Genomic DNA, 26,419 nt, shown 5'->3' with positions numbered 1-26,419 from the left:
CGATGTTACAGCCGCGTTGTTGTGTGTTTCAGCGAAAGCGGCGTCGCCAAGCTGCACCCAAGTCTGTTCCTGCTGCTGCTGGTTCTCCGCCGCCTCTACCCGTCTCCAATGGACGGCTCGTCCTCGCCGCTGGGCCTGGCGCCCTTCCTGCCCTTCATCATGAGGTGGGTGCAAACACACGTCGCCATGGCAACATGACCAGGGCAGCCGCCGGTCATTAAAAAGTCTGAAATCTCATTTTCCTAAAATAAGGACTTAATTTGTCTTAAATCTCAGTCCAACGGTTTTAATTTTGGAGGGAATGTATCCAGTCGTCATTAAAATGTTTATTTCAGCGTTTTGAGGAGAATCTCTTGCGGAGGTTCTAAAAATGTGTATATATTTGGGCTGCTTTTCCATGTTTTTACTAAATATTTAGGAGAAATTATTAACAAAAAAGTTGCCATTATGGCATCGTCATTAAAAAGTTTTCTTACACTTTGAAAAGGGAAAAGTTTATTTAATCGTTTTAAGGAGAAATAAATCTGTTTACCAGTTATTAGACACCTCAGTTACCAGACTGGGCAAGTTGATAAAATTTGGGCTGCTTTTCCTGGTTATTACTAAATATTTAGGAAAAATGATTAACAAAAAATAAAAAACATTCACAATAAACTCACTGATATTTGATTTACTTTAATCTACTCAATTTAATTGCAGTCTTTGTTTGCAGCCTGAACTCTTTTTGGATATTTAGAGGTGTTGTGAAGCTTGAAATACATTAAGCATTTAATAATTTATAGTTTTAACATAGAGAAAAGTATGATTTGGGGTATTTTTTGCATTATTTTGACGGGTTTTACATCGCGTTTGGGCTGGAACCTGTCAGATCTGGCAACCTCAACCCTTCTTTTTTTTTTCTGCATATACATTAATGGTTAAAACCATGTTGGTAAAAGCCTAAGGCATATATATTAGGGGTGTAACGGTATTTGTATTCGTCCCGTCACGGTACGGGGGTCACGGTTCGGTTCACGCAGTCATACGGCGAATACGTCTGACTGAGTTAAAAAAAAAAAAAAAAAAAAAAAAAATCAATCATCGTTTTTTTTCCCTTATAAATATCAATAGTCACGTTCCATTACAGACCTAAATGTGTGCTAGTCTGTGCATATCAATAAATATATGTGCAATTCATATATCATCATAAATTGTAGGCTATAATAACGATAAAATGTTCTAATTCTTAATTTACAACTGTCCTGAACGCATCAGGGCCGTGTGCCAAAGCGGGTTGGGTGTAAAGACTGATTTATGGTTCTGCGTTAAATCGACGCAGAGCATACGCCGTAGGGTACGGCGCAGTCTACGGCGAGGTTATGCGGCGACGCGCAACCTTCGCCGTAGGCGCTGCGTTGGTGTAACGCGGTACCATAAATCAGCCTTAACAGTCACAGCAAATTTGCCGTGAAGGAGATTAGCGCTAAAGTTTAAAAGAGGACTAAATTTGTACAAAGTTTTGAATGTTACCCTGTTTTCCACGTTACCTGGATTATTTTGGGTTATGGAAGAGGCGACTGCCATTGGTGAGTCAGTGTTACCTTCTTAAATAATGTCTTTATCAGAATGTGTCTTGACCAGCTGCCTGTAATGTGCTTGTGTTGTTGTCAACTAGACCGCCGAGTCTATTCTCTATTATAGAGCTCAGAAATGATGTTATAGACCGCTGTGTCTATCTATCTAGATAGATTGTGTCATTTTAGACCAGTTATGTTTTTTTTGTATTTAAGCTGAATCAAAGATGGAACTGAGTCGGTCTGTGACTATCAGAGTTTTCAGCGCCGTGTGATTGACAGCTGTCAGGCCTGTGTGTGTGTGTGTGTGTGTGTGTGTGTGTGTGTGTGTGTGTGTGTGTGTGTGTGTGTGTGTGTGTGTGTGTGTGTGTGTGTGTGTGTGTGTGTGTGTGTGTGTGTGTGTGTGTGTGTGTGTGTGTGTGTGTGTGTGTGTGTGTGTTTTTACTGCCAGGCAAATACAGGAGAAGTCCAGAGAACACAAGCAAGATCTGTACATGGCTTTCATTGATCTGTCGAAGGCTTTCGACACAGTAGATCGAAAGCTACTCTGGGGCATACTCACCCGGTTTGGGGTCCCATCCAATTTCCTCTCCATCCTCCAACAGTTCCATGATGGCATGCAAGCCAGGGTTCGAATTGGTGGACAACTGTCCGACCCCTTCGATGTCAAGATTGGAGTAAAACAAGGATGCGTCTTAGCCCCCGTTATCTTCAATATATTCCTCACAGCAGTCACACTCATCTCCCATAAACATCTGAGGAACACGGATGGAGTCAGCATTAGTTACCGCCTGGATGGAAACCTATTCAATATCCGGCGCCTCCAGGCATCCACCAGGACTACTGCCCTCCAAGTCTGTGAACTCCAGTATGCTGATGACTGCACACTAGTTGCTCACTCCCCCGAGTCCCTTCAGCATGCCCTCAATGTGGTAGCTGCCACCTACAGAGCTGTTGGTCTTCAGGTCAACATCAAGAAGACGCAAATAGTCCACCAACCAAGTTCCACACACACTCCCACACCGGTCTTCTACATTGACAACACCCCTCTGGAAAAGGTACCACACTTCAAGTATCTCGGCAGCATCCTCTCAGACAGTTGTAATGTTGATGCCGACATCCAAGCTCGCATCAACCTTGCCTCTGCCGCGTTTGGTCGCCTACGATCACGGGTCTTCACCAACAAGAACCTGAAGGCATCAACCAAGGCAGCAGTGTACCAGGCAGTATGTGTGTCCACACTACTGTATGGCTCTGAAGCTTGGACACCATACAGACGACACATAAGATCTATGGAGGCCTTTCACATCCGTTGTCTGCGAAGGATCCTGGGCATCACATGGGAACATCACATGACCTTTGCAGAGATTTACGAGCGCACCAACTCATCCAGCATAGAGGTAATTCTGGCTCGCAGACAGCTACGCTGGCTAGGTCATGTGATCCGCATGCCTGCAGCCCGCCTACCTCGACAGGTCCTCTATGGTCAACTTCAATCCGGCCTGAGGTCTGCAGGAGGGCAACAAAAGCGCTACAAGGACCACATGAAGGCACTGCTCAAGAACTGCAACATAGCACCAACCAACCTGGAAAAGACAGCAGCAGACCGAGACATCTGGCGATCCTCCTGCCTCTCAGGTGTCTCCCACCTGGAGGAGAAGTTATCCCTAACACGTGCGGAAAAACGCAGGCAGCGGCATGAGCGCGCTGCAAGGACTGCTCAACCGGGTTCAACACACACCTGCCCCTTGTGTGGAAAAGTGTGCGGATCAGCAATTGGTCTGCACAGCCACAAGAGGTGGCATGAGCGCACCAAGCGCTGAATCCCCCCCCCCCCCCCCCTGGGAGATATGAAGTCATCATCGACAACGATGGACTGCCATAAGCAAGCAAGTGTGTGTGTGTGTGTGTGTGTGTGTGTGTGTGTGTGTGTGACTTTACTCTGCTTTCTGCAGCATAGGCCTATAGGCTTGGCTCAATAAAAGTGAGAATAAATGTAGTTTGATGGGTAGGATGATGTTGTTGAACGTTAAAATGACGATCATAAGGCCCATGGAGAATGCTCCGCCCCCAGACGGCTCTGCCCATATGCAGCAGTAGAGGAGCCCGGGTTCAAGTATTTATTAAAAGTGCTCGAGCCTCGTTACAATACCATCCCGCACTCACATAAACCAGTGGTAAAATTAAAAACACTAATGCACAAGTTAAATGTTTTATTCTATTTATTTTACATTTTAATAAGAGATGCTTTTTAGTTTTGTAGCCAATTGAACAAACTTTAACTTTCAAATGCTATGATCAAAATAAAGGAAGAAAAAACTTGTCTTATACATTTGGGACTTTTTGTATTTTTTTTCCCGTTGTACGGAACCCGTACGGAACCCGTACCGAACCGTGACCCCTGTACCGAGGTACGTACCGAACCGTGACTTGTGTGTACCGTGACACCCCTAATATATATATATATATCGTATATATTTATTTTATTAATATATACATTTATTTATTTTTATGTGAAGGGGAGTCGGGTCGGGGTGGGGGGTTCAAGAATTCTTTAATGTGTTTAAAATAAGAGGTGATGCTCAGGCCCAGCGGTACAGGACGTCTCAGTTAGGGAGCGTTTCCCATCATTTCGTCGTCTCGTCGCAGGACGTTTCCCTGAAATCTGCTCTAATTATAGGAGAATCCCAGCAGCTGCAGTCTCAACACCATCACCTGACGCAGGTGCAAGCTCCTTACTCTGACCCCGTTTCCACGGCAACACCCCGCGTCCCGGCGGCCGTTATCTCGGTCCCGCCGGCTGCTCTTGGGTCCGACGGGAAGGTTCATACTCGACATTCCTGAGACGGACGGAGCCGTAAATATTATGGGTTTTAGCCGGGAGGGATGCCTCCAGCGCGGCCTGCAGCTGGCGGCGCTCCTGCAAACGGAAAAGCTGACGAGGAGGAGAAAACATTCCTCACATGCTGTGTTTTATCAGAACTGGCAGCAGAAAGTTTTCCTCCTCGGCAGGTGAATCACGGCCGTGTGATGTTTGGAGGGAGATTCTGTGTTCAGTGTTCTGCTTAAATCACCCGGACTGGTGCGCGTGTGGGAGGTCAGGAAGGTCAGAGAAGACGTTGACCTTGATTTGATTTGATTTTGGACATTGTTTTAATTCTGAATCCATTCCATTCCATAGTTTAACTCCACTGACCGATATAGAAAATCTTTTCATTGTTGTTCGTGTTCTGCGAGTCCTAAAATTTAGAGTAGCCCTTAAATTATACCTCCCCTCTCTGTCATAAAACATTTCCTGTAAGTGAGATGGTAATAAGTTGTTCCCAGCTTTATGCATGAATTGTGCTGTTTGGAATTCCACTATGTCAAAAAATGTGATTATTTTAGAATTGATTTAGAATTGACCTTGAGATCGAAGCGCTCCCCGACTGGTTTTACATCATATCTGCGTGTGAATTGTGGAGGACGACGCCTGAACGCAGCGCCGAGGTCGGCTTCCAGGGTTCGTGTCACCGGTGATGGGATGGAGGAGGCCGTGCACGTATTTACATGCAGGTTTAACGCGAGCTGTGAGTGAGATGTGAAGATGTGCAGATGTTGCAGATGTGGCGGCTCCGACGTCGTGCAGGTGGAGGGATTTATTTGTCCGTCTCTTCATTAAGAATCAAACGTGAGAAAAAGGGAATAGGAAACGGAAAACAAAAACAAAAGCAGGTCTTATAGTATTTGAACCAGAACTAAGTTTCAAAGGGAAAAAGAAACAAAAAACAAAACACTGCCCTGCCCCCGCCCCCTCCCAGGGAGGCCTTGGTCCATCCTGGGAAACCACTTGTTTTCAACAGAGACTTAGAGACACGATTTAAAAGGGTGATTTTGTACTTTGTGGTATTCGGACCAACATGTGTCACAAACATTTCATAAATACTTCTAAAAATTGTGTTCAACTTTGAGAATAAAATGTCTCCTTTAAGATTAAATAGAATTATCATCATCCAGAAGTAAGAAGTTCTTAAGAAGCCCGAACTGAACCAGAACTAAGACCCCGTCCACACGTAGCCGGGTATTTTTAAAAACGAATATTTCCCCCCTCCGTTTATAAAAAAATTTGCATCCACACATAACCGAAGATCTGCGTTTTCGACCACATTCATAATCATAAGCATTCTAACCTGTAGATCATCTGCGGCTCCCGGGAAGCTGCACCTCCGCGGCTCCGCGGGCACCGTAGGGTGCGCGTCGCCGCGTACCCTACGGTGCAGCCTCTGCGTCGGTGTAACGCAGTAAGCGGTGGTCAAGACCAGAGACCATTTATTTAATAAATAGCTTGGAGAACAGATGCTGGATCATCTGTTGTTCTGTAGTTAACAAAAGTCGCACGTCAGAGCAGATTTGTTGTTGTTTTGGCGCATAATGTGATGTTCGAAAACGCAAAACTGCGGTTGTGTGTGTCTACACGCATCTACATAAACGGAGTTTTCAAAAATCTTCACTTTGCCCGGAGTTTTTTTAAACCTTCGTTTATTTGCGTTTTCGTGTGGATGACAGGTCAAAACGGAGGAAAATATCTCCGGTTTAGAAGATATCCGCAGATATCCGGCTACGTGTGGACGGGGTCTAAGTTTCAAAGGGAAAAAGAAACAAAACACAAAGAAATGAATGTATTTAACTCCGCTCTGGCTCTGCTGTCCGGACTGGTCCCGTCCTTGGATAAGCCCTGAACGCAGGCATTGTGGCATAGAATTGTCAAATTGGTTTAATTCACCGTACCAATTGTTACAGATTACTTTTGTAATACTGTATTTGACCCGGTCTTTGTACGTTTTGACCGTATAGAAACATAATTCTTGCCATTGTAAGAACTAGATGTACCTGCTGTACTCTACTGCCCTTACTTTTGAACAACTTGTGCTTTCTATTATTTTACCTCTTTTCTGATCATTTTATTTCATTTTATTTGTTATTTACTGTTTAATTGTGTCTTGCCGCTTTTAATGTTTATGTAAAGCACTTTGAATTACCTTGTTGAATTGTGCTCTACAAATAAACTTGCCTTGCCTTTTTCCAAACGAAGCCCACATGTGGAAGACGTTAAATATATCCATCCATCTATCCCTCCCCAGTCTGAGCCCCATGACTAACATCCCTCCTCCTCATCCTCCTCTTCCTCGCCCCCCATGTGATCTGAGCTGTCATCCTCCAGAGTCAGATGTTTTAGCGTCTCTCTAACCTCCTGCCCCAGATTTCCATCGTTCCCTCCATCAAACAGGTGATGATGTCATCCCAGGGTGGGAGGACGACTGATAACGAGTGACTTCTCCTTCAGGCCTCGTCTCCTCGTCCTCCTGTCTTTCCTCCAAAGCCTCCACATGTGGTGTCAGTGATTTATAACGGTGATATTCCAGCCCAGACCCAAACCTGCCCCGCTCCCTCCCCACCTTTTCTTTCTTTTTCTTTTTTTTTCTTTGCATTTTTTAGAAAATAAAAGGACAAAAACAGGATAAAATAAACAACAAAACACACGAACATAAAAAAAGACAAAAAAATCAAACAAAATTAAAAACGTTATAAATATATCACTTTGTCAATACATATAAGATTTCATCCAGAGCATACCTTATACAGTATACACTACATGGACAGAAGTATAGACATATTCGGAGACAAAACATACACAAAAATCATGTTATGGGTCATTAGGGCTATTGTTTGTTGTTACCTCACCCATTTTTCTCACCCATCTATAAAAATCAAAGGGGAAAAAAAAGAAAAAAAGAGGGAAAAAAGAGAAAAAAGAAAAGGAATAAGTCGAAATGTTGAGAAAAAAGTCGAAATGTCGAGAAAAAAGTCAAAATGTCAAGAAAAAGGTCGAAATTGACCCTTTTGCAAAAATATAAACTTGATTTCTAAGTCTCATTTGTTATTTTTTCCATTCCATATATATCATTTACAAGATCCTTCCATTTAGAATTAATTAAATTATCATCCTTTAACCAATTTCTTGTAATTTGTTCAATTAATGCTACTCTTAAAACTAAAAACAAGTGAGTATCTTTCCTCTTAATTTCTTCTGGTGTTTTTCCAAGTAATAATACCAGTAGATTTTTATCAAAAAGAAACGCCAAAAATATTCTCCTATTCTCTGACAGTTTTCTTTCCTTTTTATTATTCGGAATCACACGAGCATTACAGCATTTTTCTTTTTTTTTTTCTTTCTTGCAAACATGAAAAAGGATAAAAACTAAATAATGGGGTGTTTTCATTTAAGATAAAGAGGAAAAAAAAAACTTTATAAAGACAAATGGGTAAATGAAATACATCTCAAACAAAAGCAGGGCGTCTCAGGGAAATATAACTTTTCCAATCTTCCCAGATTGCTTCAAATTTGGATTGTTGCAGCCTCATAGAGAACGTTATCCTCTCCATTACAAAGATATTGTAAATTATGTCGTACCAATCGTCTACTGAAGGAGCATCTGGCTTAAGCCACTTCTTAGTAACAGCTTTTCGCGCAGCTGCACTTAAACTAACCAAACGGGTATCTTGATTCCACAACCATAACCTTCACACAAACCTCCTCCACCTTTTCATCTCATATTTCATTTATTTGGAGAAGGGCGAAGTGAGACCCACAAACTAACATCGGACCACCATCGCTGCTCCCGTCGCTCCTGTCATTATCTCTCTCCTCTCTGACGGGAACAAATTGTGAAGAAATGCCGTCGGTGTGTGAGTACCGGGCCTGACGTGGCAGCGCTAGGCCACCCGTACCTCTGCTGCAGAACCGTCAGAGCTTCACATGTGTAATTAGGAGATAAAAAGAGTCTCTTTGCCGGATTATTGAAGACTTAAAACCACTCTGGATACAGTTTAGACCACTTTTAAATTAGTTTCATTTCCTCAGAGTTTACTTTTGCGATGGTCGTGTAATGATGCAGCAAACGAGTTCTGGAAATTGAAGGGTTTAAATTTTTGTGAGAGGCGGATGCTTATGCTGTATCGTGAAAAATGAAAAGGTAAAAAGAACGATGATGAGATGGACCTGAAGGGTCTGAAGGATCCCGACCCCCTAAAAGAAGAAGAAGGAGAACGGCTTGTGAATGTTTTTTTTTCTGAGAACCGGTTTGTTTTTCCACAGCTCGGGTGCTAAGAGGAGCCACGTCATTACGTCTCTGCAAACGTCAGTTACGTCGCCGCATTTTGCGTTAAAGTTGAAAGAAACAACTATGCAACTATGACTCTAGCCCAGCAAAAAGTTGGTGCTAGGGCTGCAACTAACGACTATTTTAATAGTCTACTAGTCACCGCCGACTATTGAAACGATTAGTCGACCAATCGGATAATTAGTCATTTTTTTTAAAATTTAGTATGAGGTTGCTTTAATTATATGGCAAATGATCATAAACACCAGAAAGATGGCACTAGAGCCCTGCTATAGCAGGACTGTTTTCTTCATCCTGCTCCCGCCCGCATCTGCAAAACTCTGAGAATTCATGCCCGCACGGCACACAATAATAGAGATGCATTGATTTAGTGTCTCCTTCCGTCCCGCAAGAGAAATGTCCAGACAAATCTATCTGATTTAATGTTAGCATGATCTTTGTGGAGTTTGATGGATAATTGACTGTTCATAGGAAACCTGACTGAAAGTTAGATGCAAATCCATCATTGTCATCACACAAGCTTTTTCACCTTTTGCGCAGCATCAATTATGATTGAGGTTATAGCAACGAGAGTAGCTGTGAGTAGCTCAAATAATACTAATAAATAACGTGAAATAAACAAACGAATGAAATGAAAATAGGCTTAGTATCTTACCAAGACGAGTCTGTTTTGTTCAACTGTCCGACGTGCTTTCTCTTCAAGTGCATTACCGACGTGCTCCCGTGAAAAGCAAGGTCTGCTTTGCAAGCCTTGCAAGTCATCTTTTTATTCGGGGTATAGAGGCTAAAATGCTCCCAAACTTTTGAAGTTTTATTACCCGAAGCTGCTGAGACGCTATCGTGCATGCGCGACTCTCTGTAGAGATCGTCGACAATGGAATTCATTGTTGACTATTTTGATTATCGATTTTCGTCGACAACGTCGACGAATCGTTGCAGCCCTAGTTGGTGCTACCTTGGAATCGGTTCTTCTGGCCCTGAGCCAGTTCTTTGTCAGTCGAAACAGAAAGCCTGGTTCCAGACTCAGACCTGACCCAGAACCAGAACCAGCCCTGGAACCGGTTTGGTGGAAAAGGGGTCAAAGAGAAACCGTCCCTTCTGTTTCAGGTTGGCTGCAAGGAAGAATAAAAACAGAAGCCATCTCACACAGCTGCCCAAACGTTATGTCCCAGGAAGTATTTGGACCTAGTTTCATCTCATTTCTAGGGTTCTGCCAACGTGGGCCACTAACTAGTCCAAACTCGAGATTTGGTGCCAGATGTGGCCCTGATTACATCAGCTGGTTTTGATATGGACGAGGCCAGTCCAGCGAGGGCCCGGTTAGGAATGGGGATCGATTCCAATGTCAAAGACTCAGAATCGATTATCACGCTTTGCTTCGATCCGATTCAATTCCGATATTGACTTGTGGTAGTGTTATTAAAACTGTTTTTTCAGCTGTTGCATGAATTATATGACTGTAGTTATGCAACATATTAATACTAGTATTATATTGAGATTCAACAGCAAGTATTGGAATTTGGTTTTTTAGCATTTTATGCAAATGTAACCCCAAGACAGTATATAAAGTAATGAAATATAGACAATTTATGCAATTATAACTGAAAACTTTAATGCTTTCATACCTTTAAACATATTTAAAGGAAAAAAAAATGGCACTAGTTATTCTTGTGTCCAACAAAACATTCCTTTTTTGGGCATAAACAAAAAAATACCAAAAGTTATAATGTAAAAAAATCGATCTTTAGACATACCAATGGATTTTTAGGAATTAATATGAGAATCGATTTTTGAATCGGAAAATCGATCTTTTCAACACAGGCCTAGACCCGGTGAATAAAAGGCAGAACTGGGACACGGCTGGTGTTTATGCGGCCGGGTCCAAAGCCTCCACATGCGGGCCAGAGAAAACTGCAGAAGTGGGCCAGTTCTGGTCCAGCTGTGCCATCAATCGTCGGTGCAGAACAAGTGGAAAAAGAAAGAAAGATACTGCAATGTTTGAGCTTAATCGACCGCTCAGAGCACTTTGCACTACAAGCTCTTTCACGTGAGTCAAAGAAAAGGATGACGGCACATACCATGACGCATACAGGCCCATTTTGACATCCATCCCGATAAAAGTCCTGCGGAGGGAAAGTGCGGGGAATGAGAGGTATGCCTGAGCTCCCAGATGTTTACCGGGCCTGTTGTGGGATACGCCGGCGGCCGAGGCCAAACAAGGAGCTGCGCGGTTGGAAAACTCAGCAGATGGCTCCGGGGAAACATAAAACACCGATCCATCACCGCTGGTATGCCGAGATGAAAAAGAAAAACCCGCCTTTAAGGCTTCGGGTGCGAGTGAAGGCAAGATATGTTCAAGATATGTTCCCAGACACGGATACGAGGGAAAATATTAACAATAAATAAGTGAGGAGTTGGAGAAATGGTGGAAACAGGAGGAGAGATGCTTGGAGGTGTTTGAAGGTCACAACGCTTGCTTTTCCACCTACGTTGGACCCAGATAAACAGCCAAAGACCCCATGGTCCCATTTTGTTTGTTTGTTTTTGTTTTTAACTTTGTCTCTCTCTCTGTATCTCCTTTCTTCTCTTCTCTTCTCTCCTGCCTCATCCATTTCTCTCTCATTTCTTCCTGCATTAATACTGACTCCCCCTTTTAACCTTTTTTTTGTTTAATGTTTTTTTTATTAAAGTTTTTATTAAATTATTTATAATTTTTCCTAATTTATTTATCTTATTTTTTTAAAATGTATTCTATTTATTTATTTATTTATTTATTTATTTATTTATTTATCTATTTTTATTTATTTCTTTTTTTGCTGCTGTCTCCTAAAATAACTATCATTCTAGAAAACCATCATACTCGTACACAGCCACAAACACGCCCACATATAAGAAGAAATCTGAGCAAAAACATTGATTTTGTTGTTTTGTCTTGCACAGTTTTAAAGGTATACAAGAAAATATCAAAGATAAATACTATACGGTGCAGGAAGAGTCAAAAAACCCAATGGGCTTATTTGAAGCCTCCACCGAAGTTATTAAAATTATAAAGAACACAAGATTAACATACAAAAACAAAAAATATAACTACACAAAAGTGAATGGCAAACTAATAATGCAATATATAGATAATAATAAAGAATAAAGACAAAAAAATAAGTGTGTGTGAGTGTGCATGGGATATTGTTTTTACAACTTGTATTGACTCCTGAGCAAATGAGACTAATGGTAGAAATGATCATGTCACTATGAGTGAAACACAAAAAACCAAAACTTGGATACATGTACAACAATACATTGGGAAAACAGTTACAAAACAGCAGTCAAGTGTATTATATTTATATTTATTTATTTTTATTTGGTCTTTTATAACATTTCAAAGAGGAAGAGTCTTTGCCAGGTGGGAAAAATCCTTCCACAATTTAGTCCCTAAATCTCATGGAAAATTGACCTCTGCAAGTGAGAAATTTAGGAGGATGAAGATCTGAGGATTGTCGAGTTGAATAAGAATGAACCTGTCAATTTGATTTAAAATAAGTCTTGAACTGTCCAGGAATATTCCCTTCACTTGAATTTATCTTATAAATAAAAACGCATATCTGAAAAATATTGATTTAAATAGTAATAATCTGGAGTTTCTGAAATAAAGGAGTAGATGAAGCGTGTGACTCTGATCGAGTTGCAATCCTAACAAAACGTTTCTGTAGGACCAGAATTTTGTGATGAGTTGTAGGAAAAGTATTTGCCCAAACTATATTACAATATTTTTTGTACTGCTTTGGTTCCCAGACACGGATAAGAGGGAAAATATTAACAATAAATATGTGAGGAGTTGGAGAAATGGTGGAAACAGGAGGAGAGATGCTTGGAGATGTTTGAAGGTCAAAGGTCACAACGCTTGCTTTTCCACCTGCCTTGGACCCAGATAAACAGCCAAAGACCCCCCCGGTTTAACACAGACACCAGTTTGCGTTGTTGAGCCCGAAACACCCGGTCGTGGGAGTTTACGAGCGTCTGAGACACACAAGTGCAGCTAATGGCAGGATCCGTGCCCCGATCCTCACTTTCCACTGCTCCCCGCCCGCATCCCGGGCCCAGATGTTAACTATCTGTGCTAATTTGTCCCATTGAAACTCTTTTGCAAAAGGAAATGACAGTTTGGAAGGGTGTAATTTTAGAAACAGCGACGTCCCCCCTGTGGGATCAGTAGGCAGACTGTCATCTGGGGCTCATTTCAGACAGCTGGAGCAACCGCTTTTTCCTCCTCAGAGACCTGAACGAGCCCGAGAACCCGGCTCTGGTACCGCAGGACTGAAGCGGATCAGCCAGCGAGCTCCTCATTCATTCATTCATTCATTCATTCATTCATTCATTCATTCATTCATTCATTCATTCATTCATTCATTCATTCATTCATTCATTCATTCATTCATTCATTCATTCATTCATTCATTCATTCATTCATTCATTGATATGGAGTAAATACAGAGTTTCCTCTGCAGGGACGGCAGTGTGCCTCACCCCCCCTGCCGTGTCTGCAGACTGAAAACGTCGTACAGACGGAGAGCAGATATCAACAAAGTCAGTGTCACATAAGCCACAAAATTGTCCTTCAGGCGTCTAATTTCCGGGTGGGTTTTTTTTTTTATCTTTTACGACGGTTTACTGAAGAAATAGTGTAAAATCATGCTTTTAGTCTTTGTTATGTGATTGTAAAGATCAGTATCTGTACTTCTGTCAGTCTGTGTTTATGGGAGGGGGATTCCAGGGAAACATGTGGATAATTAAATATCAATAATAATAATGATGTCAAATATTCAATCTGAGCCTCGTCGTATTTTGGTTTCTTGCAGATCCGTTCAGCTCTCGGCGTGTATGCGGTCGATCTGATGTTAGCGGGTCCAAAGGTCCATAGTTTTTTTTTTTTTTTTTTTTTTTTACAATATGTTTGTTGTCATTTTTTAGTTTTTCAGACTTACATTTACGCATACATTACAAAGACACACATACACTTAGCTTGTACCATTTTCAATTGAAATATAAATAATATATTGAATTAACCAATCAGGGAGGAAAAATAAAATAAATTAAATAAATAAATTAAACAGAAATTAAACAAAAAAAAAGATTAATTCAGGCAAATAATGCACTTATGTTCATATATGGTTCCCAGAGTTCAGCAAAGTCCTTTCGTTTTCCTTTAGCAATGTACGTTAATCTTTCCAGTCCAATACAGCCAGAAAGCTCCCTTATCCACATTCTCAATGTCGGAGCGTCCATACTCTTCCAACACAGTGCCAAAGGTCCATAGTTAATCCCTTATTACACAAACATTTCTATTTATCCGCACAAAGACTATGGGACAAAGACTGTTTAGCCACACCATGTGTGTCTAAAAGTTCAATTCAGAACTTGTTTTATAACCATTCAGTGTGGTTCCATGCACATTTAAATCCAGCTACTGGCAACAATCCAGCTAAGGATTAAACTGGAGTTTCCCAGAAATCCAAATGTACATCCGCGAGAAACCATCGATTATTAGCTCGGCTAAGCGTGGGTTGCGTATACGTGTTGGAATAACTCTGATTAGGACGCATTATCTGGCCCTAAAAGCTTGATCTCAAGAGCTTTAGTTGGGTTCGACTACAGCCGTCTAAGGTGTACACACGGCAGTTAAAACATCTATAAATCGGTCGGATTAAGGCAACAATTCCACTTCCTGTTGGTGCATGTAAACGTACTGATTGTGGTGCGCGATCTGACTGATTCATGAATCGGTCCCGCGTCCAGAATCCGACCACTTATTTGGCCCAGTTGCTAAATTACAACAATACTTACTTAAAAATTAACTTACATTTTTTTGGGTAAATGTATGAATAATAAGGCGGTACTGAGAACGCAACCCACCCTGGAACAATCTGATCACGTCCGCTGTAGGGAATTGATAAGATTTTTAGGATTCCAGGTCCATTTTCGATTCTGCTTAACGATTCGGTTCTTTATCGATTCTCATTTGGGAAAAAAAAATGACAACAACGAGTTAAATGGCGCTAAAATGATGGGCAGTGTTGGTTAGTTAATTAGTCACCTGCAGTGTTATTAGCCAAGGACATGCTAACATTGCTGCTGCTGGGTTGAGAGTTACTGACGTCGGTCCGGAGCGGATCGAAAAGGTGACATTTATTGATTGTTATTCCATGTAAGTAGTATTTCCTCCCTTCGACAAAATATTCACTTTATTCACTCAACTATTGAGTTTGCCCTGTTGTCTTTTTTACTGAAACGTAACCAAACATCCGAGCGCTTGTATCGCTTGGGTAGCATGTTTGCTGTTGACTGCTGGCTTGCGCACGTTTCGTAGCGACGTACGCAAGTTACGCAACGTGCATGATGACGTCATCACTGACACTGACATCGAAACGGGAATCCTTTGCAAATTTTGCCAAGGAATTAGCACCAACTCTTTGCTGGACTAGAAGAAAGAACCGCTTACGTAAGTTGTTAAGTTATTAAGACCAACGGCAATAGCAAGACTGGGAGATGGAGACATTTTCAAATAAGCGGCATGTGCTGAAAACCTGTCGACAATGACAAAGACATTTGATCTGCTGTTTCCTGATCCCAATGAAGCAGCGTAAAGCCAGAAGCAGCAGCTGCACAATCGTGAGGTCGTCATTCATAGTTGTTATTTCGATTTTTGCGCCAATGCAAACGCAGCAACATAACGTTCGCAGTGACGTCATGACGTGGCTCCTCTTAGCACCCGAGCTCTGGAAAAACAAACCGGTTCTCAGCTGGTTCCCAAGTTGAACGAGTTGTGAACCAGAACCAGCTCTGGAACCGGTTTGGTGGAAAGGGAGTATTTCTCAGCCATGGTCATCGCAGGAAGCCGTGATGAGGATGTTTAGTTGTTTATGCCACCAGATATCGACACACTGGACTGAGAATGTGATGCATGATGGTCTTAGCTAAGAAGCTAATCCCCCCCCCCCCCAAAAATAAAAAATAAAATATATATATATATATATATATATATATATATATATTAATAAAACAAATATATAGTATATATTAAAATATTATAATAAATATAAATATACATAGGTTTGTACGAACTTGGTATTAACCATTAACATATATGCAAAAAAAAAAAAAAAAAAGAAGCTAATCCAGTCAGTCAGAAGCCCTGACTCTGACTTATTTAACTCGTACGCCGTAAAAAGCATCAATGCTGATTCTGGCCGCTGCATAAAACTTAAAATCCCTCTCACATGGTGTCGCGTGAGCGAGAGGCTGAGATCCGTCTGTGATTGTAACGTTGATAACGTTTAATGGTCCCACATAAACTTTTACTGGCAACTGGACCAAACTCGGAACCATAAAAGCACGAGGAGTAAAATTAGTCGCCTTTCTTTTATAGCTGTGCTGTTTTTTGCGTCATTCTCTGGTTGAGACTGCCAACATTTCCGTTTCTAAATCAGCTGTAGCGAGGCAGTGATGGTTTAACAGCGGCGTTAAGCCCAACGCCGGCTCTCCGACTGAAGCGCTGCCTTGTGGGCCGACAGAGACGACGTCAGTCCGTGAAACCATACAGAAATGACGTTTCTCTTGTTTGAATGACTTAGTTTCCTCTATTTTGGGCTCTTCCTCTCGTTCCCGCTCTGACCCGGTGTCCTGAGGCTGGAGAAAGGGGGACCATCGCGCTGTAACCATGGCGACCGGCCGCCTCCGTGGCCGTGGGACGGAGACGTCTGGGCAACAACACAGCGCAGCGGACCGTTTCCCGCTAATGATCTGAAAACGTTGGATTTCCGATCCCTGGGTCTCGCGCCGCCCACCGGCTGCTGTTTACGCTCCGAAGAAAAGAGGCAGACGTAGAAAAACACAGAGGGATGTTACGCAAGCGCTGCAGAGAAACAACAGCCGTCCGTCCAAATCCAACAAGGCCGAGGTCGTCGTTGCTGCTCCGCTGCACAAGAACACGCCGGCTATTAATCGTAATCAGAGGTGGACGAGTGTTACGGCAACAACCCAGGACCTGGAATCATCTGAACTGACCCGTTTCCTGCTGCAGCTCATGCTTTTGCAAAGATGGATCAGAACGGAGCAGCTTCGATAACTTCCCATGACGCTGATGTGTGTGTTTTCTTTCCCTTGTCTGCATATATATTAATGGGTGATACCAAGTTTGGTAAAACTTAAAACATATAGCGTATTTTCCGGACTATAAGTTGCGTTTTTTTTCATAGTTTGGCCGGGGGTGCGACTTATGTGTGAAATTATTAACACATTATTACCGGTTTATCATTTCACATGTTACTTTCACACTAAACCACCAGAGGGCGCTCTAGGAAGCGCCGCATCTTCTACCTCTGGAGTTAGCGGAGTTGTTGAAAAGTGACACCAAGGATGAAGATTTCATTGGACTTTAGTTATTTGGAGTGACACGGATGGTTTGGTAAACTTCTTAGCATGTTATTTATGCTATAGTTCTCTGAATAACCATGTAACGTAAGCAAACCGTACAATTATTCAGCCTGTTGCCTCTATTCTATTTTTATTTTAAATTGCCTTTCAAGATGACATGTCTGTTCTTTGTGTTGGATTTTATCAAATAAATTTCCCCCAAAAATGCAACTTATACTCCAGTGCGACTTATAGTCCGGAAAATACAGTATATGCATTTTATTCTTCTTTTTTTTTTTTTTTTTTTACATATATGTAAGAGGGATAAGGGGGGGGGGGGGGGGTGGCATCTTTATTGGCATCATCTGAAATCTGATTAAATACTTCACACCAGGCGAAACCTTTGAGACAAATGACGCCCCATTAACATGAATTATAGGCATTAAAATGAAATGAGTCACATCATAGTGAACCGAGGATATACTGTGGTTTGTTTTTAGGTACCAGTTTTCTCATCATTGTATGAGAAAACTAGCTTTTTTTCTTTCTTTTTTTTTAACGGGGGGCGCTGCTTCCGCTGCAAATCAAATGAGAGAAACACAGGAAAACACACAACACACACAGGCCTTTGGAATCTGCAAGAGAGAAGACAAACAAACAGAAACGGGAACCAGTCCAGGGGCCTCATGTACTAAGAGTGCGTGGATTTCAACGTGAATCCGTGCGTGGAATTAACAAGACCGCAAAAATTCATATGTACAAAGCTGTGCGTTCGCCCAAATCCACGCAGGTTTCTCTGTACATCCCAATCAGCGTGGATTTGAGCGTACATGCGGGAGCACAACACTCCGCCCCGTCTCCTCCCTCAAATATATGTTTGAATATGATAATGAAGATAATTATCCATTAAAAACCACTCATCCTAACAAGAAATGTGCAAAAACAGGTAAAACAAATAAAAAAAGAAAATATCGGCTGTGTCGGACTCCAGTCCTCGAGGGCCGGTGTCCCTGCAGGTTTTAGATGTTTCCCTGCTTCATTGCACCATGATACAAGTGACTGTGTCATCAACAGAACTATCCAGACTTTGATGACAAGTTGGTGACGATGATTAATTAGAATCAGGTGTGTTAAAACAGTGAAACATCTAAAACATGCAGGACACCGGCCCTTCTGGGATTCAGTTTGACACCTAAATTGTTCTTTGCTGAATGTTTATGGGCAGCGTTAGTGCATCATTACACCCTGCTTTTCTTGTTTGTATTTTAAGAACCAACACCAGAATTTTTGGTGGATGATAAACGGCTCCTCGTTCTGCTTTATTGTCATTTATTGAGTCTTACACATTATGGATGTCCGCGATCATCTCTCTCATAAGTATAACAATGTGAACAATATACAATTTATATTTAAAACATGAAGCATCACGATCTGATTCCTCTGCTGCAGAAATAAAAACAACTTGTGCCGACGGGATTATCGAGGTGCAAATGTGAGAAATAAAGAGCAAAATGTATCTAACTCGGAGTGTTGCATCCGCAGGAGGAGAGACAGGTGCCAAAGAGTGATTACCTCCCAGAATCTGATTTCTCCCCTGAAAATGGGTCTTTTTACCTGCCAAATATTGATTGAAGGCCAAATACAGTTAATGAAAAGTTGTTTCTGCCTAAATATGACTTGATCTCATTCTTGAGCTTCATAATCTGAAACTCTGACGTTGTAGCGCTCTCGTTCAGCGGGCTGCTGTGCGCACTCCCGCGGCCACAAATCAGAAGAAATCAGATTCTGGCAGACAATCACTTTACACCGGTCCATCACCAGAGAAACTCTTTCTGGATCCTGCAGAACCTGCAGCTGACTCCATATCAGACTCTGAAAGTTGCCTAAACATTCAATAAAAACTTATTTCATGCTGAATCACATCAGTTCGCAACCAACCTTTCCGTGACACCTTTTTTTTATTTAAGACATCTTTACAGAACCGGTTTTTGCTGCAAAATGTATTTTAATGTTTTTCCGTCCAGACACAGTTATGGGATGTTTAGGATCTGGCTTTAATCTCCAGTACTCGTCCCATACGGTCGTCATGGTGACAGAGATGTCCGACCTGCAGCTCCAGCTGAAGCATCGTGTTGGTCTGAACCGGAGCAGCTGGTCCAGTTCATGACAGAGATCCAGAAGATCCTCTTGGTACCTAAACCAGCTGATGGTTCAGTCTTAGTCCTGGACCAGCAGATCAGTTTGGTGCCTGAGGACTCGCTCCTGATCCTGCCATCAGCAGGTTCCTCTAACGGAGCCAAAGCTCCATCAGGATTTGCAGGTTCCATCGTTGAGCTCCTGCCTTTAGTGGTTTGTTCAGATGATGTGGTTGATTGTGAGATTGTTGCAGCTCCACTCTTGTGTAACTTATCTGGTGATGTCGGGACTGTCGTGTCCTTCACGTGGTCGTGAATTTATTGTTGACGTTACGTTTCCTCATATTCTGCACTTCACTGCATCACCAGTGAGTGTCGCCAACGGACAGAACCTCAGAAAAGTGTGTACAAAAGCCTTAATGTGTGAGTGACGGACCGCAACTTTCTACGTTCACGTCATTCTTTGTACATCCGACCGTGAGCGTTGAAAGTGGCGTACGCACGTTTTTTGTGCGCCGCACTCTTAGTACATAAGGCCCCAGGTCTCTGAAACTGAATCAATACTAGGCTACTGCGATTATCTGTCCCCCAAACTGTGTAGTGTGTAGGTGAGTGAGCAGGTGTGTATGTACCCGTTTACGCGTAGCAAAAACTGTGGTGTTTTCATGCGTTTTGGCTGTTCGTTTACACAAAAACGAAGCTCAAAGTCACCAAGTGAGTGGAGATTTGCAAAAACTCTGTCTTCACGTTCGCTTTTAAACGGAGGGAAACAGACATTTAGGCTTCAGAACGTCACATTATGCGACAGAAACGTCACCAGCGTCATGTGTGCGACCTGTGTTTACAATTAGTTTCGCCACCATCAATATTTTCTTGTATTTTACTTGTTTTATATGTCCCTAAAGTTAAATTCTAAAAGTAACTCCACTTCTCTGTCACTCCAAACGAAAGACTCTCGTTCATCTTGGAAGTAACTGGAAGTTACTCGTGTCATTTGTTGATGTTTTTTCCAGGATTCTGATTGGCTAGCATGACTTTATCTTCTCGTTACACTGCCCCCTGTAGGTTTGGCTGCTCATAGCACCTTAACAGCGTATTTATGCGGGTTTGTGTAAATGATGGTATTTTTCAAAACGTAGAAGGGGAAATATCCGTTTTTGTAAATACCCGGCTCTGTATAAACGTGGCCTAAATCTGTGAAACTGTGTGTGAGGTGGAAACAAGGTTTTACCTGAACTGCAACTATAGCGGAGGCGGGGGGGGGGGGGGAGAACCATGCCAACCACGCCACCCGAGAGACCAGAATCCAACAAGTGTGTGTGTGTGTGTTTGACAGGTGCGGCCGCTCCGCCGTGTACCGGACCCGGGAGATGGCGGCCCGGGCCCTGGTCCCCTTCGTCCTGGTCACCCAGGTGCCGTCCACTGTCCAGGCTCTGCTGCAGGAGCTGCCTCCAGAACCGGGCCCCGGGGTCCAGCACAACCACGTCCACGGCACGCTGCTGCAGGTCTGGTCCCACGCACTCGTCAACACCAACCCACGTCTCCCGCTGGGGGGGGGGGGGGGGGGCTGTAGTTACACGCTCTTACAATGACCTCAAGAGCTCATTTAGCTGGTTGAAGAACCGCCATCGTAAAAGCCTTCGTTGAACACGCAACATACAGGACTGTCTCTGAAAATTTGAATATTTTGATTTTCTGTAATGCAATTACAAAAAACAAAATGTCATACATTCTGGATTCATTACAAATCAACTGAAATATTGCAAGCCTTTTATTATTTTAATATTGCTGATTATGGTTTACAGTTTAAGAAAAACTCAAATATCCTATCTCAAAAAATTTGAATATTCTGGGAATCTTAATCTTAAAATGTAAGCCATAATCAGCAATATTAAAGTAAAAAAAAGCTTGTAATATTTCAGTTGATTTGTAATGAATCCAGAATGTATGACATTTTTGTTTTTTTAATTGCATTACAGAAAATAAAGAACTTTATCACAATATTCAAATTTTTTGAGACAGTCCTGTATTTGCAAATAAAGAACTTGAACTTGTTCAGATCTGCAGATAAAAAACTGGAATTTGAACTGTTCAGATTATTCGAGTTTCAGCTTCACTGTTTAGGTCCAATTATTACGGAATAATCCTCCTTCTCATTTCACAAGCGGGCGTCGCACACATTTAAAATACTCGACGAGACGACGACTTCACACTACATTAGCCACAATGCAAACTCAAACACAGCTTTTATCCAACAGCAATAACCACCCTTAACAAAAACAGAAGCTAATGTGCAATAACAAAAATGATTGTATGCTGATGAAGGTTCTTGTGGGGTCCGTGTGTTGATGTGGAAGGGTGAATGTGTCTAGAGATATATATATATATATATATATATATATATATATATATATATATATATATATATATATATATATATATATATATATTTCATTTGTTTATATTTTAAATTACATTTTATTGGATTATTTTCAGTTATTTTATTTTTTTTTATATATGATGCGCTGACTGGAGAGCACTTTTAATTTCGTTGTACATAAGTTATAATGACAATAAAGAACTATCTATCTAGAAGGGCACACACTAGCTAGAGATGCACCGATCAGGATATTGAGGTCCGATCACCAAAACCAGTATCTGCTGATCCCCGATTACAGCTTGAAATCCATACATTCGTCAATAGTGTTGTCTCATGTACAACACTGACATTATATTATTAGGTATCAAAATTAGGAGATGAGAAAGTATCATGAATTGACCACTGTTCTATTGCAATATTCCTCCCTCTAGAGACTCTTAGAGATGATTTAGACTCATGTAGTTTACTAGCTTAAGCTTTCCTGTGGTAATAATCATGTACAACATGTGCAGCAACAATGAAGTTAAACAGTTAAAAAGTTAGTTATAATATATCACTTTGTATTTTGATTTACATCTTTTTTATTTAGTTTGAAACCCTTGTGCGCTTTCATCTCCTCTTCTCCGTAACGAGCTGGTCGCTGCGTCGGCCGGCGGCTCGTCCCACGCAGAGCTTCTCCAGACCAGGCGGTTATCGCAGAGTAAATACCCGTGTTTGGTTCTGTCATCACACTCTGACAAACACCACCAAACAGTCTGCCGGTAATATCAACAGTTACCCCTCCCTGGGGGTTTATTGGGAGGGAGCTGCACCCAGGGGTCCCTGAGGCTGCAGCGTTTCTGCCAGGAGGAGGTGGAGATGGCGGTCGAGGCTCCGGGGAGGTCGGCGGTGGAGCGGGGGGGTGATGAGGCGGGAGGGGGGGGACCAGCTTTGAGGAAGAGACTGGTTTTTAGCTGCCACATGTGGATCCTCCCCCGACTGAAGATCCCCCCCTCTTCTTCCTTTTCTTCTTTACTTTCTGCTGCTCATCTTTTTGGTTCCACTGTGCACCAGCCAGGTCGAAGTGCTCGTGCATCTACCCCCACGTGGGGGCGGCCCTGCCCCCCCAGGCAAGAAAACCCCCTGTAGGAGGGAAGAGACCTGGACCAGGACCTGGATCATAAGGGGGGACCTCCTGCCGGAGGCCAGTTTGGTCTCAACATCGCCGGAACTAGACATGTGCCAGGTCTTTTCCATATTTGGCACGTAAAGATCTCACATGAGTTTTTAAATTTAAGTTCAAATTAGACTAATTACCGTATCCGCTGGGTGCATCAAAATATTGTTTATGTTAAACATCCCAAATAAAGGTCAAACATTGTTGAAAATATTCTACCGTATGCAGATACAAATAATATAATATAATAATTAATTAAGATCTGTAATTAATTAATGTAATAATCTCTTTTTAAATCTCACCTAAAAAATGCTGAGAAAAGCCCTTAACTTGAAGTGTTTTCATTTGAATTCATTACATTATTGTGGCAGATCAAAAAATGTATATATAGCAACAAAAAGTGACTTTATACATTTTTTTTTTTAACAGATTGAACAGATGCAGTCCTAGGTGGGAATGACCGTTGTTTTCCACCCACAATTCAAGCACAAGAAGCTCACCGCACAAACACAGATTTCAAAATAAAGGCCTCGCAAACAGAAAAAAGTTAGAGATTAAAAAAAAGATCAAGCGATTAAAAAAATAAGGCGCTTAATATGCCTGTAATTAATTAATCGCAATTAACGTGCTAATCTGACACCCCTGATACATTGATTGACTGATCTTTAGTGATGTGAAGATCAATACTGAAATATCGATACTTCCGATACCAGATCTGTTTGCTCTAAAATCGATTCTCAAACTAAAATATTGATACTTTTGATACTTCAGTCTTTTGTGGTAATGTATATCATTAACAAGAATACGGTGGAAAGTAACTAAACTATTCAGATTTTGTCCAAATGACACGCTCCTGTTAGGAACTACTTTTTTTTGTTTATTATTCTCTTATGTATTTTAATGCTTTTATTTTTTTTACTTAGGATCTTTTTTTAGTGACGGAAACACCTTTTTCAAACACTCATAATTGCTAAAATGCGTTTACTTCTCACGCTGTTACACTGCAGCATTCCATGAACGTGGGTAAACTGGACCTTAAAAAACGTGCCAAAACGTGCACAAGATCTTTAGTTTCGATCAAAAGTCATGAGATTCACCAAAAACATCAAAAAGATGTTTTATTTCCTCGTAGCCGAGCAACTCTCCTGGTGTCGTCCTCCAGCTCGTGTTGCAGTGATGCTACGACGGCTGTTTCATTCACTCTTTATTCTTCATCAGCATCGGAGTGACGCGTTCGGCTTCGTACCAGTAACCTGTAAATGGAGCGTTTATCCACGCTGCCTTGGAGGGTTTCAAGACCTGTTTCTGTTTCTCTTCTCACTTTTTTCCGTCCCCCCATCCAAGGGCCAGAGTTTAGATGCTCCGACTAACGTATCTGTAGAGGAGCCGATGCCTGCAAGCCTTTCCTCAGACGTTTAATTTCCTCTTTCCGTCCAACAAAAGCTCCCCAGACTACGACACCTCGTCTCCTCGGCTTCGTCGCATCTCCAACCCCCAAAGTTGTGACAATCTGAAAAATAAGAAGGAAAAAAAGCAGTAATTCTTTCATCTTTGCAGACAAATGATCGGATCCATGTCTGAATCTTTGAAGAGAAACCATTGTAATGTTTAAAATCTGTGCTGCTTAAAGAAAGATTTAAGGGATTTCTACTTCTACGAAGAGAATAAAAGGGCCGGGTTTGGAACCACAGCTGGACCTCCGGTCCCTCGCACAGCATCGCCCTCAGATCTGCCGTTCATGGACAGAAGAGACGACCACACGGGCGAGGGGTTACTCTAGGGAACGTTTTTAGAGCCTCATTCACAAATACCAGTTAAAACTTTATTTTGTCAGAAAACAAGCCTGATATGAAGCTGTTCTGGGGATGATGTTGACATCTCTGGGCTCGGAGGCATCTGTGATGGACCGTCACACCTTTGAATAAGATACATTCATAACATTGAAATGCAAAATTGGATCTATTTGATCAAATTTGATAAAGTAATAAGCCCATTTACTTATTTTTTGATGTCCTGTTGTTTTTTTTGGGTTTTTTTTCCCCCCTTTGTCTACATATATATTAAGAGTTAATACCAAGTTTGGTAAAAACCTAAAGCATATATATGCATTTTAATCTTCAAACAGGTTTTTAAAATTTTTTTGTCCTTTTGTTGCTTTAAAGTCGTATTCTTCATGCCCAGTTAAGCCACCTAGGGCATTGTGCTAATGTTGACATCTCTGGGCTCGGAGGCTTCTGTGATGGACCGTCCCACCTTTGAATAAGATTTATTCAGAACATTGAAATGCAAAAATTGATCAATTTGATCACATTTGATAAAGTAATAAGTCCATTTACTTTTTTTTTTTCCCCTTGTCTACATATATATTAAGAGTTAATACCAAATTTGGTAAAAACCTAAAGCATATACAGTAATCCCTTGCTATAACACGGTTCACCTTTCACGTCTCGCTGCTTCACAGATTTGCATTGTGCATCGTGTTCTGCATTCTAAATAATCTCCCCGCTTCTTCACTTCCTGTGTCAATAACGTTGGTTGCTTAGCAACCATGCTGAGAACGGCCAATGAGCTTCAGCAGCAAATCAAGAACGGGACCCTTTGATGAATCATTCATTACAGTCCTCAAATATAATAACCAATGGTAGCATGTCGGTTTATAGGAATCTTTTTGCCCAGAAGAAAAAAGAGCGACAACACCGACCCATAACTATGTTCTTCTCTCGAAAAAACACACCTGCACCGCGGCTTTAGGAAAAAAAGTGAGAAAAAAAAGACGCTACAGAGCGGAGTAAAGTCAGGATGCAGCAGCATCAGAAGAGCAGTAAAATACCACTAAGTCACAATTTGTCCTACTGTACGTATTTTTTTTTCATAATAATTTTTCATTTTCTCCCGTTCAAATCCAATTACTCGGGTGGCGGCGGGGCGGGGCTGATCTTGAATCTTGAATTTGAAGCCTTGTATAATAATTGCAAAAAAAAAAGGGGTTACTACTTGACGAATTTCACCTATCACGGCTTCTTTTTGGAACATAACCCCCGTTTTTGTTCGTCTCTGGACGGACGTCAGTAATTCTCAACCCAGCAGCAGCAGCAGCAACAACATTAGCAATGTCCTTGGCTGACTCCATTTGTTACTGCAGGTATTAATCGCATGATTTCCCTGATTAATCATGATTAATCACATTGTATATGCAAAATCAAATAATGAATTCAAAAGTTGTATAAAGTGCACTTTTATTTACAAAAGTATGAACGAAAGTGCTATAACACCACAGAAACTTTTAACGAGGAGCAGCATTACCAGTCTATATTCAGCACCAAATGTCCCTGTTAGAAAGTGTGAAGCACAAAAAAAAATCATTATTGAAATTTCCTTTACAGGGGTCGAATTTGCCGTCTGGGAAAACTTTAAAATGAAAATGTCCATGTAACCGTTTTTCCGCATGTATATATATATATATATATATATATATATATATATATATATATATATATATATATATATATATATATATATATAGGAATCGTAAAAATTGTATCAGTTCCCATCCCTAGCCGTGTGTGTGAAACCCAGCAGGGTGGTAACGCGGCGGCCTCCGTCGCCGTGATGGTTCCCTGTTCCCTCTC

At 41.5% G+C, this 26,419-nt stretch overlaps 1 protein-coding gene across 2 annotated transcripts in view; it reads left to right on the top strand.

Moving 5' to 3' along the window:
- Positions 1-26,419, top strand: part of thada (THADA armadillo repeat containing) — a 154,561-nt gene that overhangs the window by 60,928 nt on the left and 67,214 nt on the right. For both annotated transcript variants that reach the window (XM_061745696.1, XM_061745695.1), the window contains exons 27-28: positions 33-164; positions 20,591-20,759. In XM_061745696.1, coding sequence (XP_061601680.1) covers positions 33-164; positions 20,591-20,759 — 301 coding nt within the window. The remainder of the gene's footprint in view (positions 1-32; positions 165-20,590; positions 20,760-26,419) is intronic.

Source organism: Cololabis saira, chromosome 17, assembly GCF_033807715.1.
Source record: "Cololabis saira isolate AMF1-May2022 chromosome 17, fColSai1.1, whole genome shotgun sequence".
Lineage (NCBI taxonomy): Eukaryota > Metazoa > Chordata > Actinopteri > Beloniformes > Belonidae > Cololabis > Cololabis saira.
Note: the sequence above shows the minus strand (reverse complement) of the source record. Positions and strands in the feature narration are given on the sequence as shown.